We start from the raw sequence: 18,693 nt of genomic DNA on the forward strand, positions 1-18,693 counted from the left end.
ATCAAAGAGTGGAAAAGTGAAGGGGACAGCTGAAACACAGACAAACACAGAGAGCGACGGACAGAAGTGAGACGAAGAGACAGAGAGTGAGCTGAGACAGACGCTAATAATAAACTTTGGTCACAACCCCCTGAGAAAGTCTTTAGAGGAGAATCAAGATGTGGGTGAGAGGAGAAGGAGTAGGCCGAGGAGGAGGAGGAGGAGGGGGAGAGAGAGAGGGAGAGAGAGGGAGATCCAGTTTCACTCAACTTACTTGCTCTCCTCCTTGCACCTCCTTAACCCCTGTAGTATGTTTTGCCACACCTGTCCTGCCCTGCATGCTACGGATACCTTCCAATATACAGTGCACGCTTTCATTACAGAAATAACCGACAGAGCTCATTTAAAGTTTTTATTCTGCAGCTCAGGTACAAAAGAACGCGCTACAAAACAGAGGCTGTGCAGAATAACATGAGGGGAGTTCATTAAAAACGACTATAAAATATTAATTTGAAGTGTTATGAAGTTCATATAACTTACTGGTCACAATAAGACACAAGGAACAATGATGCAAACACTGTTTAAATTAGTAAAAAACGCCATAAAATGTCTTAAAAACAGATCATTTCTAACAAGTCAACTACACAGACTAATAGCAAATCTTATGAAATGATTTCTGACAAAACATTTAACTTCTATAACTGTTTTGTGTTTGAATGCAGAATTAGTCTATCTAGCAGTGAACATAGAAAGGCTTCAATTATTGTGTAGGTGTTACACAGTCAGTTACACGTCTTCATAGTTGGAACCAGGAAGTATGAAGATGTCACCATAAGGTACGTCCTGCTCCACGCGCACCTTCCTGGCCGATAAACACTCTAAACATACAAAGACAAAGTTAGAAGTCAGTAACTTAAAATAAGAAATGTGAAGAAAAATGTAATAGTCTACTTTTGTCTAAGTTTTAAATAATGAATGTTTCTGTTGTACATGAGCCTCCAGTGTGTTATTGGTCAGCGCTGCCACTCATCTCCTACATCCTCATTATTAAAGGAGTGACGCTGATAGTATTTTTTTTCAGACTTAATTCAGGCTCTTTTTAAACTCAATGTCAGACGTCATTACTCAGGGTCCACATATTGATTTAAGAGCTTCCCCCGGTGTTGATGCTGTAACATTAGCACGATTTCAGCATGAGCGATGGGGCGATTAGATGAGGAGTGAAGCTGCAGCCTCTCACCCAGCAGCCTCTGAAAAATGTTGCTGACAGTTCGGCTGTCTGCGTCAGGCGGCAAAAGAGACCGAAAAATAACAGGCGCCGCCTCGCCCTCGTCCAGCTCTGGCAGCAACCTAGTGACACACAAACACATGACTGTGTGCTCCAATCGGCAAATTCAAAACACATGCAAAAACACGGAAAAGCTCCATTTTAATGTCTGAGCTTCCCGGTTACCCAGGAGCCTCTGCTGCTGCTTGCCCAAGCAGCTCATCCAGCACCTCTGGGATGTCATGCAGAGTAGAGACAGACCTGGAGACAGTGGACCTGCAAGCAAACACATGTGCACAAGCATTAAAGTGTGACCTACAAATTCACAGACATATTTCCCTGTTACCCACCCTTCTCTCTCAGATGTTGGCATGGGGGAGATCTCTTGAGACACCTCCTTTTGGTCAGAGACCTCCAGTGGCAGTGTACCGTGGGCTGGATGAACGCACATATAGAGGACTTTAGAGGACATTGTATTTTCTTGTATTCATTCCCTGGAGGATCGCCCTGACCCTTAACCACAAGTGAAACATGCCTGAACCGACCTCTGACCTCAGTGAATGCTTTGGGTTGTGCCAACTGCAACTGCAGCGCAAATGCATTAATGAAGAGTCTTAAACACCAACAAGCAGCTTCCTGTTTAAATCCAAACTTTCTTTGTGTTTGTTTTGCGCATTTGAATCATCAGCTTTATAGTTTGCAGACATTTTACCTGAAATATCAAACATCTCTTCTTCTACCATTTCTCTCGGGACCTGTATTCACACACAGACAAAAGAAATCAGTTTCCTCTGCCTCCAGGAAAAAGGCGTCACAGACATCACCCTCATCACAGAACTAACAAACACTTCCCCACACCTCCTTGGGGCTGAGCTGGAGTCTCTCCTCCTCTCTGTCAGCCACCTCCATCATCTCTCGCTCTCTTTCCCTCTCAGAGTCAGTGGACTCGGACCCCCTGACCCCGGCCTGCAGGTCCGAGCCTGAGAGAGGTGTGATGGTTGTGGCCCGTCCCCATAGAGACCGAACCTCTTCAGACAAGACTGCGGGGGAAAATAGCTTTGTGGTTTATTTTTGAAAAGGTTACTCCGGTGCCATCTTTTAATAGAGCAGCGGCTGCAGCTGAATATGAGAAGTGTCGGGGAAAAAATACAATTTGTGTTGCACTGCATACAGTCATTAGTCACTGCAACAATTTAGACAGCATGAAAAAAGAAATACTACAAAAGATGAGAAGCTTCTAATCATTCATAAGACTAGGATGAATTTCACAGGAAGTCAAAGAGAAGAAGAATGCAGCTCTGCATTTATTAGAAAACAGGCTTAATAGAAAAACAATTGATGCAGAGGTCCAGCTAATTTCAACCTCCCAACACCAGAAAACACCAGAGCTTCAACTGGTGTTTTCTGTGGGATGTGATGGCACACTGGCATATAAATTTAACAGGTGTGTTACTGACAGTTGCAGGGGTTGTTGAAGAGATCGGCAGCAGGACGAAGCCTTTGAGGAGAAGACAGGGTGAGGGGCGGGCGCCTGGTCTCAGTCAGAGGGTTGTTTATCTGTTGCTGCAGAAACTCCTGGGAGAGCTGCGTCTCCGGGTCAAAGAAGACCAGCTGCCTCCCCCTTCTCCTTCTCCTCACCCCTGGAGAAGGAATATCCTGGTGGTAAAAAGAGTGTGGAAAATAAATATGTTTTCGCGTTTGCAAATTGTAACTGAAACATTTATGAAATCCTTATATGCCGTTAGAGAACACATCTTCAGACATTTAGGGGACATTCTTTGGGCATTTGAAGAAACAGAGGAAACAAATGGCTTAAAGGATTAAAAAAGTTATTCATAATTTATGAATTATTTCTAGAAATGCATTACAAAGTCAAAATCCTAGACCTTACTAATGGGATTTTGATTTTAAGTGTTTAATGTATGGTCTTGTATTTTCACAGTTGTTAAGATTGGCAAATGTGGGATGGTTAGATATACGTACAGTTTATTTATCACTTCATGGTGTCATAAAACCTATGCAATCTTTCTATAGTTTTAAAATGCGTTTTATTAGATTAAATATTCTTTTAATGCCACAAACACGTCTTGGACGTCTTTCACGTTCCTCTGCGACAGAGGGCGGGGAGGGGAGGCCGGGGCTGAAGACGGGGGTGAGCTGCTCTGTCGGGGTTCCGGCCGTCTCTGTGGGAAGTCCTGACTCTTCCTGTGGCAACAACGTGGCATCTTCAGTGGAAGCAGCAGTGGGCTGCAATCTGCCACAGGTAAAAACAAAAAACCATAGTCAGTTGACGTGTGCCTGTTTGTGTTGGTGTTTCGGTGGACATGAGTGTGGCTGAGGTACTCCAGAGTGGATCCTGTGAGCTCCTTTGTTCTCTCCTCTTGCTCCAGGTCCGGCTCTCTTCTTTCCATTTCCAGCTCTCTCTCTGGCTCTGCTGGTGTCACTTCTTCTCTCTGCATCTCCAGATCTCCTGTGAGAAAAGGTTAAACGTATGCGTTTGTCCTCTCTTACTGTTGGCCATGTGGATAAGAGGCTCTTGGTTTTACCACACACCTTCAGGAAAGTGATCTGTTTGGGCCATGAGGAAGTCAATAATATCTGGATGCTGCTCAACAAGCTCTTCGCCCTCAAACTAGCAGTCGGAAAAAAAACAAAGAATGGCTAGAAGGATGAGAAACTGGATTAAAATTTTCTTCACACGTGTTTCTTTCTGCAGATGTACCTCTGCAGCAGGGATGGCAACAGGCTCCGTCTCTCTCAGAGTGATGGTGTCTGGAGATGCAGTTATGCCTGTGGAAAATAAAACGGATGACATTAATAAAAAAGCATCCAGTCGAATGAGGTCAACCAGAGAGCATATGACTAATCAAGCAGAAATTAAAGTGCTTTCTTCTGCCTACACTTCCCGACTCTGTGGTATCAGCCTCTGCCAATTAAGAGGATGTTGTTGAAGGCGGTCTGCTCTGCCCTGACCCGACCAATGCTTTCTTTCCACTCCGTGTTTCTGCATGGATTTGCAATCTGAGCTCTGTTCTCTTGATACTTCTGTGCTTATCATTATACACAGTGACATAATGTACATTTTAATGGCTTATTTGAACTACTGTGTATCTCCAAACATTTAAAGATGCAGATTTTATAAATGAACTAAGTGACAAGTCAGACTCACAGTTTGTGCTGCCAGGATGATACCATTCATTCATTCATTCATTCATTCATTTATTCGCTCATTCATTTTCATCCGCTTATCCGACATCCCTCTCCCCAACAACACAGTCCAGCTCTTCTCGAATATAAAATAATATCTTGTGGGCTGGATACAGTTGTCTGGTGGGCCACATCCAGCCTGCGGGCCTTGAGTTTGACATGGTTTGAACGGTGCTACAAGTGTTATCAGGATTTATTTATTTCAAATTTTTAAGTGCATTTTATTACATATATTAATATGTCTGAGAGTTAGATCTTCTTTTCAGGAGTTCGGTGTATTATTGTTTCTACAGTGCACTCTATTTCACTGCTGCATTGACCCAGTGGCCTGAAGAGATCATTATTTTCATGTCATCACAGCACGTTAAGCTGTCTTACTGCTTTCTAGCCCAGCAGCAGCATCAGCATCAGCATCAGCAGAGGCGGCTGGACTGGTCAGTTCAGGATGCTCAGGAGAGGCCTCTCTCAGATACTCCCGACTCATCTGAGAAACAAGGAACAGACAACTGTTTAGATAGTTTCCAGCTTCATCTTTGCTCAGATACCTCTGGGGTCATCCCTGGTTATTTGTCACCTCTATTAGGGTAGTAGGGCTGGGCATGGTTTCCTGAAGGGGCATCAGTCCAAAGAAAGGGTCAGGAGCTCCCTCTGCCTCCTCCTGTAGAGACAGAGCATCTGGCAGGACTGGAGCTTGTCTGGAAGAAAACAGGAGGCTCAGCAGCTGGAAACTGTGTTATTATGTGCTAGTACATGCAGGTGAATGTGTTGAGCACCTGTTCTCACCTGCTCGGGACATCCATATCAATTTTCTGCGAAGTCCTCTGTTTCACCAGCTGGCCCACGATGGACTGAAGTTCCTCTGGAGGGAGACAAGTTCAGCATCAGGACCAACACTCTTGTCTCACCTTTGTCGAGTCTGTGAAAGCTTTCTTACCTAGGAGAATAACACACTGGCGGTGGTAGACCACGATGACGCCATACTGGAGCTGAGAGGACAGGTAGAGAGAGAAGCGGGGCCGTGGCAGACCTGGCAGAGGTGGCGGGACCTGCTCCAGCACGTAGTTCATGATGTCGTCGCTGTACAAGGATTGGATTTATTGTAACAAATAAAAAATTATGATAAAATGATGACTCAAATAGCTGCTTACCAGGTGCTTTTAACGTTGACTTTCAGGAAATCCCGTCGAGGGACTCTGATGCCTTTTGTAGCCACCAGCCTGAAACGGGCAAAGAGCACGGAGGCAGGTGTGTTTTATTGAGTTTCAGACTAAAGAAGGGCTGGAGAATTTATGACCTTCTCAACTGAACAAGTGAAGAATGAAATAAACTAGCATGGTGCAAATCAACCCCACAAATCACACCTCTTATGTCAGTGAATTCCTGTTATTCACACTTTTAAAACTGCAGTAAAACTGAACAACTATCCCACATAAATATCTGAATATCTAAAATATTCTGTTAGATCACTTTTCTGTGGCTTGTTTATGGTTAAGATCTAGGTCCTTAAGCATTTTTGGTAACGTGACTGTTTTAACAATTACATGAGCACATACATAACAGACTTCCATAGCAGCGACCTGACATTATAGCAGTATCCCATTATGATACAATTCTGAGTCAGTCAGTGGTATCTGGATCTGTGCTGAAAGTGAGTGTGTGCTTTTTTTTTTTAAATTTTTCTTTAAAAAAAAATAAAAAATATATATATATATATATATATATATATATATTTTTTTTTTTATGTATTTAATGACCATAAAACACCACGTGGAGACATTTATCTTCAAAGCTGTTGTCTTTTACAAACAGGGTTTCAAAGCTTCAAACTTTTTGTTTTGGCTCCAGTGTTTTTAGTCATCTGGTGCACCTGCACTTCGTGTCATGTTTTTTTTTTTTTTTTCATATTGAACCACGTCTTTAAATGGTGGAGGATTTATTTATTTTTTTTAAAAAAAAGATAAAAATAGAATCTGAAAAAGTAGCTTGAACACATTTAAAACATTAACACGTAACTTTAACAGGTAAACAGGAACATTGCGCACCGCTACCAGACTAGAATAATACATGTGACTAATTAAAATGCTTTTCAACGACTCAAACGATGTTCCGTGATTTTAAGGGGACAAAACACGTGAATAAATGTCACCACTTGAGCCTGGATGTCTTCTTAGCGGATATGTGAATACTGAGAAGACGATTTTTTTTTTTTTTTTTTTTTTTAATGATTTTAATGTAACAAACCAACCGTATTGAAGTCGAGTCTCTAAATAAAGGTCTAAGAAACGTTTAGAATAAATTACCAACGCTATGTAAGATTAAGTAAGGGCAGCCACCGCTGACAATAAAATTAATTAGCAACTAAACCATCCGTTGATTTATAGATTAAAAAGTTGTTTTTTACTCACCAGATAGTAGAAAAACATCCTGTGTGACGCTTTAAAACTTGCGGGTAGTAAAACATGTGAGCAAATGATCGGAAAACCAAAAAAATAGCTAATAAAGTATGATAAATGAGAGATTCTCGTCTACCCCAGAGCCAGTTTAATCCACTGTATGACTGTGGATGAATGTTTATGTTTGTAAGAGGGAGAAGCTGATTGGTCAGTCCCACTCGGAGCAAATACAAACGTCACATATTTTAAATGAAGTGCAAAACACTTCGCAGTAAATTAATTACTATAAAAGATAGATAGATAGATAGATAGATAGATAGATAGATAGATAGATAGGTAGATTTTGTGACAGAAATTCGTCTTCCGACAGGCTCATAAAAACATTTAAAAGACAACTTTATAAATTAAATATATAACTATTATTAACAGCAGCACGTGTCTGTTTCTGTTTGTTCAGGGCAGTTATTGCAGAGGGGATGAAAGCTTTTCAAAGATGTTTTTGGGGCCAGTGGAACCTTATAAAGCAGTGGCGGAGGAAGTGAGACGGGTCTCACGGGATGGGATGGGGGGGATGGCTTTCCTGGTCAAAGGAGATAAGCAATAAATAAACTTTCAATCCAGAGATAAAAACTGCTTATACTTTATTGGTTTGATTGACACTGATTTGTCTTTTCCCAGATGTTTGGTCGAGTCAAAGAAATTAAACTTCATTCATGTGAAGACACAGTGCGTAACACAAATCATGAAACAAGCTCATATAAAATAAATGCAAACAAAACAACTGTAATAAAATGTATAGTACAACTTAAAAAAAAAAAACAAAGGTACAGTGTTGAAAGAGCTATTTGTAATTTCCTACAGATACAGCAGAGGTCCCGCCGGCTCACAGCAGTCTTCCTCTGCACTCGGTGGATCCGCAGCAGCAGAGTAAAACTTTACCCTCCACGCTGCCCACCTCGTAGTTGTAGTCCCAGGTCAGCTCTGTGCCGGCCCGTATCCGCCTTCACAAAGACAAGCAGGTAAATCAATGCAAGAACACGTTAACATAAAGACAATCTAGAGACATTAATCAGTGCGTAAAGCTTATCCTCTCCTGGAAAAGCAACTGCACACAAAAGTGGCATGTAAAAGGGATTGATGTTGTGATTATAGACTTCATCAAGTGTTTTGATGTAGAGAATCAATAAGTTGTGGGCCTAAGCAGGTGAGACAAGTCAAGAAAGCTTCCAATAAATTCACCACCTTAGTAACCTTGTCTATACTAATGAGGTGTACTACAGGCTACACCAATCCCTTAACAAGTGGACTTGTTTCAGGTTTTCATGTTGCCTTTGTTTTAGATAATCTTCTCTACTATAAATCACTGTGCTGGTTTTTAAAAACAGATAATCCATAAACTCTCGCATGTGTGATTGAATATGCGTCTCCCTGGACCATATCTTTTTTTGTCCTCGCCACTGGAAACAACACATACTCACAAATGCAGCCTGTTGCACTTATTCTCCTGAGATGGACAACAACACAAAAGATGATGTCAAAAGATCTGTGAACTCACTTGCTAGCAAAGAAAGCAACCCATGGGAACCTCAGGTCGTGTGTGTCCACAAACACATTCTGGACAAAAAGGTTAGGACTACAGCTATGCTGTATCAGAGAAATCAGAGGAGATAATATAAGAACAAAATAACAGCATTTCAGTGACATAAAACGGACACAGTGAAATATTCAGTACAGCATTTCTTACGTTGAGGTAACGGCCCAGATTTCCTTCCAACTTGGCATCAATGATGTAACAGGACTCTTCACCATCAAAGAACAGGCGGGTGTTTTTGTAAGTGTTTTCACCGCCTCCTCCACTCTGCCCCTGTGGTCCACTTTTTCCTCCCTGACCCCCCGGCCCCCCCATGCCTCCAGGTGCGCCTGTTTTCACCATCATGCCGTGGCTGGTTTTCAGGGCAATGCCACGAGTAGATTTCACTGCTACCTGCTTTTTAGTTACACCTGAGCCAGAAGCAAGGAAAAAAGAAAATAATGAGAAAAGTATGAAAACATCATGGTTATAATGAATGTGGTGTATTTTCTCTGCTACACGGTTTACCTGGAGTGACTTTCTCTCTCTCCTTGTTGTCTTCAGATCCTGAGCTAATGGTCTGAACATCATCACTGTCAGACAGAGTCATCACATCCTGCTTCTTCCCAGTTTCGGTCTTTGTTTGACTGCAAAAAAACACTAAATTAATCTTAAGAGCAATCTACTGTTTGGTGATGTTACTGATCTGTGAATATTTTCAACACACCTCTTAGTATCTCCAGTTTCCTGTGATGGAAAATAGACAAGTAAAGGTGATATGTCATTATTATCATCAAGACAAAAACAAAATCACCTCGAATAACAGTCACCTTTTATTATTTAGCCTCTTACAAAATATCATATATTTCAGATGAAAGTAATATTATGTTTTAATTCCTGTGTAAGACAGCTCGGTCACTCTAACCATGCTTTCTTCCCTGTATCTGTAATGAACGTCTCAGTGCTGTGAAACATTAGTCTTGCTTTGCGTTTTCTTTACTCACCTTCTTCAGCCCCTGGCTCGTTAGCCAGGAAGCCACTTTGCTTTTACCCGTCTCCTCTGGCATGGATGGCGGCTTCTCATCATCAGTTCGTGGGGCATTCAGTCCATCTTTACTATCCTGACTCCCTAAGGCAAGAGTGAGGAGACAAAACAATTTTTCAAACCAAGCTGAAAATTGTCACAAGCTCCCAGTGTCTTCAATGAAGCATAATAAAAGCTAATATAGTATAATCAAGCCAAAGAAAAAAACTCAACTAAGGCATATTCTCTAAAGTAACCTTGCATTAACATTTGCATTTACATTCACTATTTGACTTACTTTCCAAGAAGAAGAAATGTGTATGGGTCCACACATACAGACCATAATGGACTGTAAACGGACTGAAACTGCAAACTTACTGTTTTCTCTCTTTTTATCAGCTCTAAGCTGCTGCCATGTGAATGAACTAAACCTGTTAGCCCAAGTGTACAAGCCTGTGAGACAAAGCAGTAGCTTTCCTTCTTTTCTGTGCTGCTAGGATTTAGGGAGATGACCAAAAAAGACTTCTAACATTCAGACCATGACCACAGCTGATTTGTATTCCTTGTAAAGTGCTATAAATAAAAACAGTGAAACCACGACAATCTTTTTTTAGTTTGAATTGCAACCGCCTCACCTTCCTTGTTGCCCTTGACCTGCCCACGTGTCGTATAACTCCTCCACACAGAGCTGGAGCTGAAGTAGCTTTCCTTCACAAATGTGTCGTCTGAACTGTCGCTTTCATCGTCACTCTTAGAGTCTTTTTCCTCATCATCATTGCTGCCGCTTGATGAGCTTGAGCTTTGAGCTGTGAGATACAAAAGTAAGAAATATTGCTGAGAGGGAGAATATCAGCAGGCATGTGAGACCAAATACCAGAGAGAATCAACACAGGTCTGCCTCCCACCTTTGAGTTTGGACTCACCATTTTTGGACAATCGGCCCCCAGTGTTTGAAGAAACTAATGCAGACGGCTGGATTTTAATCCTGGATATGTCCACGCCGCTTCCCTCGCTATCTGAACAGTGAGCCTCACTCTCATAGCCCTCCTTGAAGTTCTCCACACTCTCTATGTGGTCCAGGTTAGCAAAATACTCATCTCCCATTTCTAGACCTTCTTTGTCAGCGAAATCATCAGTCAAGATTTTACCTGAAGAAGTGCCAGAAAAAAAAATCAGAAAGGAAGATGATGTCATTCCAAGAACAGCTTTTGAAGAGGTCTGCACCTCCCTGTTTTCCATCATATATGCCCTTGCTGAACATTATTCTAAGGTAGTTCCTCACCAGCATAAATACAGACAAACGAGCCCTTGGCCACATCATCCAGACATCGGATGCCCCAGCCTTTGTTCTGGGTTTTAAAAAGTTGAAGGCGGACCTGCAGGCCATGCTGCACCAGCCGGTTGGTGCACATTTGAGCACAACATTTGCACCTTTTATTACACTCATAGATCCTGGGAGAGAAACAGAAAAATTTAGACAGAGAGTGAGACAACCAAATCAGCTGCACTCAGTAGTCATTATCTTCTCATGAGGTTATTGGGAGTGATAATGAGTGAGCCTTTCTGAGTACATCATAAGTGGGAAGTGATTTGGTTCAGCGTGTGTGTGTGTGTGTGTGTGTGTACAATGTCTGACCCTGTGGGCAGGCACTCCTCTAATCGCTTGTGCAAATATCCTGCGTTCGGGTTGACCTGTGCTCCGGGTGTACAAGCTGTAGCCTGAAGAGTCAGCTGGTGGCAAGAACATTTGGACCTGTAATTTAGACATAAAACATATTAAGACCCCAAAGACACATCTCCAGATAACCAGCAATGGGAGAAATAAGAAAAAGGGTGAATTAGCTTCACTAACTTGTCTTGACAGCCATCAGTGCAATCACAGCCAACCAGGAAGTCTGAACTGGTATTGATAAATACTCCATCTTCAGGAATACGCTCTTTGCCTTGAAGAGAATAAAAGATCATTAGACTCTGAATAATCACTTACTCCACACCATTATTATTCCAAGTAGGAGCAGGTAGCAGACCAGTCAGTCGTATGTGGAGAAATAAATGATTAAAGGTTTATTAAGCAGCAACTACAGGACAAAATAAAAATGAAACTGTAAAACAATGAAGCCTGTGTTTCTCGTTCAAGCTACTTACTGTATGCTACTTTAGGCGGTGGAGTGGAATCAATCTCATTGACACAGGAAAGTGGGATGTCCTCCTTTCCACCAGTGATGTCTTGAATGTAATAGAACGGCCTTTGTGGCTGGAAGGGCCGATCCACGAGCACATAGGGGTCCAGACAAAACATCTCTAAGAATATAAAGTCACAGCGCGTTTGGAAAAGGTACTTCTGGATCTCCCCCATGTTACGCAGGCAAAGTCCACATGGAGCCTTGTAGATCACATGGAAAGACATCTAGGGGGTGGAAAAAGGAACGGTTATCCAAGAATAACATGATAAGATCATTTTAGGTTCCTGATTTATGCTGCTGTTCGTATTTACCTTGCGGTTGACTTTACGTCGTCCTGTCATACGTCTAAAGTCATACAGCAAAGGCGTGAGGAGGGGGTTCTTTCCTCTGTGAATGTCTGGTTTTGGCGGTCGGACGCGATTCAAACAAGCAGGCTGACATGCGTGCGCCAGGTAGAAGATGCGATCTGTCGGTGCACGGTATGAGGGGTGATGAGGGACGGTGGCCATGGTGTGGGTTATAGGAGGAGGAGGAGGAGGAGGAGGAGGAGGAGGGGCAGGAGCCAGAGGGGGCATCTGTCTCTGATACGGTTGTGTCAAAGTGGATGTAGGAGTATTTGGGGGATTCAAAATTCTTGCACTATGTAGGATAAACAAAGCGGAAATGACAAAGAGTGAGATTAATACAGTCTAAAATATGATTTAGTCCATTAGACTTTTGAAGTAGCACAATATAAACTCACGCCGGGAGGTTGCTGGGACTGGAGGAAAGTGACTGCATGACTTTGGAGGCATGTGTACCTCCCACTCCGGGAATAAATGGGGATGTACTCTTCTTTGCCATTTGATGCTTATTCCTTAAAGAAAGCAAAGTAAAAGAACAAAGTACAGTAGATACCAAAAGTATCAAACCGCCACCAAACATCTAGGTTTTTACGTATCACCAGATTTCTTTTTGTTTATGGTATATTATATGCCTCATTTTGAGCGTATTATATATAGGTGCATATGGTGACATATTTGAAGCACGATATCTACGAATAAAGAAACAAACTTACATAGTTATAGCGATAGTCGGTCATTAACTGGCATACACAGAATATGTTTAAATTTGAGTGACTTGTGCTGATTGTAATTGGAAACGCATCTGTATTGTCATGTATTGGGGTCACCATTCATACTAACACTGATGCTACATGGTCTCACAGGGAGACTCCACCTAGATAAAACCTCAGTACTATGATGATAACCTCAGCTAAAGGTTGCTTCCACCCACACAGAGGGGACCATTCATGGAAATGTATGTTGTTTAGTTGATTAGGTCTCTATGTGCAGAAATAATCTGCTTACAACTTGTGAATGTGCTCGAGTGTACATGCTAGCGATTAACATCGTGATTAGCATCTGCTCTTGAGTCTCTGTTCAAGATATTTTTTTTCAAAAACATCTGATGAGGACTCAACAACGACTCTGACCAACCAGGCTCTGACCACCAACCAACCATCAGTCTAAATTCAACGTAATGATCCAAATATTCAGGGGATTGGCTACAGTTGGGAGTCATTCCAGTTTTATTATTCGCCCTCTTCTTTTGGGATTTTGGCAGATTTGAGCTACAGGTCATGTTACTGCCCTCTACTGGATTAAAGTATTAACATCGAGAAACGTCTCTCAAGTGTCTGGTTCTCTGTTTAATGAATTTTGTACTTTTGACGTATGGATAAGGGCTTTTCTATAGTAAACACTGACTGTAAATAGTGAAGCCAAAGCAAGTAGAGCTCCCCCTGGTGGCTGGCTGCAGCATAGGTCATAAGCTCCACCCCCTCCATGATAGTGGATGGGACCTGGGTCAAACTACAACGCTAAAGTTAAACATATGGCCCGTGAGCCAAAAGTGGCCCACCAGACGGTCTAATCTGGCCCGCAGCATGAATTTGCAAAATGCAAAAATTAAATAGAATTTTCAGTGACAATAACTGCTTTCCCTAATTTGTCCACTGTTTTAGTAAGAGAAGTGGACAGAGCACAACACTGAGACCCAGGACTAAACAGCAGACGGCAACGTGCCCAAATTGCACTTACTGTTAAGAAATTTCATTTTTGTTTTTTGAAGAATAGTTAATTAAATGTGAACATTCTCCTAATTTACTTGTTCTTCTTTCCACTAAAACAAATGGAAAAAATCTGGAGTTGTTGTTACTTATAGGTTATTATGCTATTATCTTACTGGTCCAGCCTGCTTGAGATCAGATTGGCCTGTATGTGGCCCTCAAACTAAAATGGGTTTGACACCCCTGTTTTAGGTTGTTAATATGATGCTGATACATGTTCAAGTGTCTGATAAGTTTTGTTTGAGTTACTTATTTGACGCTATAGAAACAGGATGTCACATCATGATGACTACCGGTTGCCATGACAACTGCTCTGTGAAGTGGCTTCAGCGTTTTTTTGCAGAGTATACACCTTTGAACAATGCAACATTAGTAGTGTCAGTAGCATGTTTACTACGCTTCACTCACTCAACACGTGGAGCCTGTGGAAGATGTGTGGGCTGAGAGGTTTGTTGGGGCTGCTGAGGCTGTTGAGGCTGTTGAGGATGTTGAGGATGTTGAAGATGTTCCTGTTGTAGTGTAGGTGAAGGCTGGCTGGGCAGGGGCTGTGGCGTTTTGGCCGGAGAGGCTCCAATATGTCCGTCACTAGTGTATTGTACTACTGGGCCTTTACTCCTCAACGCCCCTAGAGTTTTAAAAAGATGCCAAGAAATAATGTCAACATGCATTCATTGCACACGTTAATGATGCATTAAAGATGTACTTAATTGTTTCTCTTACAACACTTAGAGGAACACTTTATACAGGGACTAATGTGCATCTGTGTGTGAATACAGGTATGCATGTTTTTGTTGGTTACCCATGTTAGGTCTTGTCCTCTGCTGGCCAGCCAGCTTCTTCTCCTGGGTGTTTGCTGTGGTCATCTTCAGATTGAACATCGGCTCCAGCCTGGTGGATCCTCTGTAGATCCACTCACTCCTCTTATCATCCTGAAAGAAGGACAGTTTATTTCTTTAGCTAGAATCTAGGCAACAAATTAAATGGAGTGCTGTTATTAACTGTGGAAGTTACTCCCTCCTTCTGACAGCAACTTAAAAGAAATGAACATTACTCATTTAACGGTTAACTTTTAATTAACGTCAGTACAGGTAACAGGTCAAACAGATAAATCCAATTCCAAACAATAAATATTATGGGCAACAGAAAACCTGTACTGAAACAGCGCATGATTCAACTGGTGTTGCAGGTCACTAAATGAGACTTTGATATTAAAACAGTATTTAGTTCTGTTTTTGTTTAGCTATTATCCATTGACAAAAATGTAAAACATTTCATTATATGTGTAAGGTATGTACAGACGTACCAAAAAGAGGATTTTGACCAAGCTGCCATCCACCTCCTCCACTTTGCTCTTCCACCATGTTCCCTCCCACTCTGTCTTGATTATCTGGCCGACCTTTAGCAACACCATCGGCCTGCTGGGATAGGCAGTGATGTACTCCTCGATGAAGTCTCGACATGACGCATCCTCTATGTCCTCCCAAGTACGCTTTACTGTGAAAACAGGAGTAACATCACACATTTTTAACCAATTTTCCTCATATAGATGTTCTTTTAACCACCTCAGAATTGGTCTCTTACATGGTCGGCAGACAGGGAAGAGCTCAGGTAGTGTGACATATGAAGCGTAGCCATCATCAAAGAAGATCAGAAACCTGAAAAACACACAAGGATGTTAATGAACGAACAGGCAGTCAGCACATCTCCACATTTTTGTCCACCCACCTCATGCGGTTCTTGTTGTTGGGCATCTCTGCTACCACTCCAGCATAGAGCCACACCAGGTTGCCGTCCTTGTACTTGGCGACTACACGAGCCCCGACATACAGACTCTCCAGCGTGGGGTTATAGTCAAACGCCACATGATTTCCAGACAGCAGACTCTTGCCTTTGTCAAACTTTACTTTATACTTGAAGACACCATTTCCTGGATATATGAAAGGGGTGTGTGGCATTAAAGACACAGCAGAGACCTTAAACCTAAAAGAGAATGAAGAAAATGCTCTGGTGACGTACCAATAGAGTTGATAGCAACCAGATCGCCTCTGTGCCAGGTCTTGGTGCGTTTCTTTCCCAGAATGCTCATCCCAACTTTAAGCTCATCTTCTGGTATTTTAGGGTTCGGCTGAGTCATTGATTGAGATGAAACTTGGGACACAAACACAGCAGGCGCTGAACCCTGAATACCTGGAGGGTAGAGAAGCAAAACACATGAGTATCAGTTATTCTCCTATGCCTATATAGAGTATTCACCTTGGATGTTTTCTCCTTTTGTTGCTTTTATAAATGCAATCATGGTGAATATAAATTTGCTATTTTCACAAGAATTTACAAAAAAAAAAAATTATTGTCTAAGTGAAAATGTATTTCTACAAAGTAATATTCCTTCATAAAAAATATATAATGTAAAATAAGTGATTGCCTGAGTACTTAGTCCTTTAAAATCAAAATTTGGTAACTGCACCTTTGTGATTCTAAGTGGATAGGTATGTGCCTACAGCTGCTGAAGTAGGTGTCTCAGTGGCTTTTCTTTTGTCTTCTTGGTGTAACTGTAGCCAGAAATACTAATTAACCAGTGACCGGACCTTCCAGAGACAGGTGTCTTTATACTACGGCCACTTGAGACACATTCAATGCACTCAGGTGATCTCCATTTCACTTATTATAAGACTAGCACTAGTTGACTAAATGTGGTGAATACTTACACAATGACTTGTTTTACATTTTATATATATTTTACATTCTTCTTTGTTTTACATTATATAACAATTGACATTACTTTGTCGTTGTCAGACTTAATATTTTTTTTCAGATTTGTTCCAATCCAAATATATTGACCAAGGGGGTGAAGTTTTCACAGGCACTGTAGCACGTAGCATGTGCTCACCTGACTGAGATGGAGACTGTGCTGGAGGACGGAGCAACGGACCACCTGGTGAAGACCTGCTGACAATTTGGACCAACTTGTGTACCTGCTGGGAGGTTTTCTGTAGAACTGCGGAGGCTTCTTTTAACTGCCATAACAAATATAAAACATATACATCATAGTCCTGTAATTGACAAGTTGTTGACAAGCCCCGATTGGACCCTGACACTCATGTCAGCTGAGACAGGATGAGTATAGATAAGGGAGTTGGTTCAGTCAGACAGGAGATAATGAATTTGTTCATCATGCTGAAAATCCTGTAAACTAATCAATTTGTATATTGGCAATATTTCAGTAAAACTAAATGTCAATGTTAATTTTGTTCCTCTCAATATGTCTTTGAGGAAATAAAGATGTTAATTGCTTGAAATCTTTAATATAATAACCTGTACTGCACACTTTCATTCATGAATGATCTTTTTATATTTATTTTATATGTTTGTATGTTTATGTATGAAATTCTCACTGTAAACAGGTAAAATGTGAGGCATAAACTTTTTCCAAACTGTTTTATCTCAACTGCTCTGCTATCACGCTTTCAGAAACTACACAATTTGGTGTAAAGTTGGATTTGGGTAAAACATTTACTCCCTCAATCTAATTTTTCCAGATACAGTTTTACATAACTGACCCAGAGGTCAATCAATGCAGACATTAACTTTTTCAGTTATTTTTTTTTAACATTAGTTAATTGACAGGCAATAAACACATTTCACAATGAAGAGGATTAATCGAACAGATGACGCTGTGTTTGTTGCCCTCACCACTGGATCTTTGCTCGGAGTAACAATCTTCTTTGGAGGAACCACTGAAGGTGAAGGACAGAAGAGAAACATGTGAATTTATTATAACTTCCACTGAATAGTAGCACTGAGCTGTAATTCTTCTTGTACAACTTACAACAGCCAACAGCAATGACGTCATCATCGTCGTCATCATCTATCTCAATGACTTCAGAAGACAACGGGCCTCCTCCGCCACTCTCATCCTCTGAGCTGCTCTCCCGGTACACAAGACCGTTCCTACGGTAAGTCGCCTTCACCAGCTTCTCACACTCTAATATGGACCTGAAGAAGAGTGCGGAGGACAGAGGTGAGCCTATGATCACAGTAGGTAGATTAGATATCAGACTTCTTCATTAATGTATAAAAATGCTGGCTGGCTGCCAGTTAGTAGCAATATAGTGAGATGAAGTCAAGGCTAGAGCTAACGCTGTCACATATTAACTGAGTATCTCTGCGTATGCCGTTGTTTCATAGTGTTTCCAGGTGTATCTTAACCAGTTCCCCCTCATACTGCCTCAACTCAAGCAAAAATAGATAGTGTACAGTTATAAAAATGTAGAACAGTGAACTACACAGTAGGTAATAACACATATAAAACTGAATAAAGGAGTTACAGCTCTATATAAACAAACACCACTCACTTGTTAGCGTCATTGAGAAGCATTTCTGTCTTCGCCTCCTCCTCCTCTTTCTCCTCCACCCATTCCTTAAGCTCTGTCAACTGAGCCTTCTTCTTCTGCACAATCTCGCTCTTCTCCACAGCCTCATCGATCCACTTCTTCAGCTCATCCAGAGAAATTCCCAGCTCTTCCTCCAGACTGGAGTCCCAGCCCTCCACCTCCATTCTGACAAGGCGACAGGGAAAACATGAAAGTGGCTTCATTTCATTTATGAGGCACCTTTTTTTCAATTTGCCTCTCAGTCAGCCATTTGCACACAAATGCAGCTGACCCCAATGCCGAACAGAGTCACTGTACATCTAAATAATTTGTCACTATTAAATGAATGTATCCTGCCCTCACTGATAAATGTGTGGACAAAATAACAGAGACAGCAACACAGTTATTCTGACAGGAGCACATTGGATCTAACATTGCTGTTCCATATGTAACAAGTTAGTTTTGACCACTTCATATTTCTATTCCTCCTTTGTGCACCTTGTAATAAATAATCAAAGTTGTGCAAACACAACTCACCACAATCTACAGCTGCCAGGATTATCATAAAGATGAAGGCATGAATGTAAGAT

At 41.5% G+C, this 18,693-nt stretch overlaps 2 protein-coding genes across 2 annotated transcripts; both read right to left on the reverse strand.

The window, feature by feature from the left end:
• Window positions 1-487: 487 nt before the first annotated feature.
• On the reverse strand, window positions 488-6,914 carry LOC311497455 (meiotic recombination protein REC8 homolog; the record flags this gene model as incomplete). The annotated part of the gene is made up of 17 exons (XM_084557778.1): window positions 488-857; window positions 1,116-1,329; window positions 1,433-1,522; window positions 1,597-1,681; window positions 1,959-2,001; window positions 2,105-2,286; window positions 2,704-2,902; window positions 3,329-3,500; window positions 3,590-3,716; window positions 3,800-3,878; window positions 3,969-4,036; window positions 4,832-4,937; window positions 5,028-5,148; window positions 5,237-5,312; window positions 5,388-5,530; window positions 5,602-5,670; window positions 6,859-6,914. The coding sequence occupies 17 exons, from the start codon at window positions 6,912-6,914 to the stop codon at window positions 762-764; spliced, it is 1,926 nt and encodes a 641-aa protein (XP_084413904.1). The 3' UTR covers window positions 488-761.
• A 568-nt stretch (window positions 6,915-7,482) lies between these two features.
• Window positions 7,483-18,288, reverse strand: setdb1b (SET domain bifurcated histone lysine methyltransferase 1b; the record flags this gene model as incomplete). Its single annotated transcript, XM_084556752.1, has 24 exons — window positions 7,483-7,847; window positions 8,402-8,490; window positions 8,591-8,847; window positions 8,945-9,063; window positions 9,144-9,163; window positions 9,421-9,545; window positions 10,076-10,246; window positions 10,364-10,588; window positions 10,723-10,892; window positions 11,077-11,193; window positions 11,293-11,383; window positions 11,586-11,847; window positions 11,935-12,262; window positions 12,366-12,479; window positions 14,142-14,358; window positions 14,533-14,662; window positions 15,037-15,227; window positions 15,315-15,388; window positions 15,459-15,660; window positions 15,750-15,920; window positions 16,621-16,747; window positions 17,424-17,467; window positions 17,560-17,726; window positions 18,086-18,288. The coding sequence occupies 24 exons, from the start codon at window positions 18,286-18,288 to the stop codon at window positions 7,730-7,732; spliced, it is 3,732 nt and encodes a 1,243-aa protein (XP_084412878.1). The 3' UTR covers window positions 7,483-7,729.
• Window positions 18,289-18,693: the final 405 nt, after the last annotated feature.

Source organism: Chelon labrosus, assembly GCF_963514085.1.
Source record: "Chelon labrosus genome assembly, chromosome: 12".
NCBI lineage: Eukaryota > Metazoa > Chordata > Actinopteri > Mugiliformes > Mugilidae > Chelon > Chelon labrosus.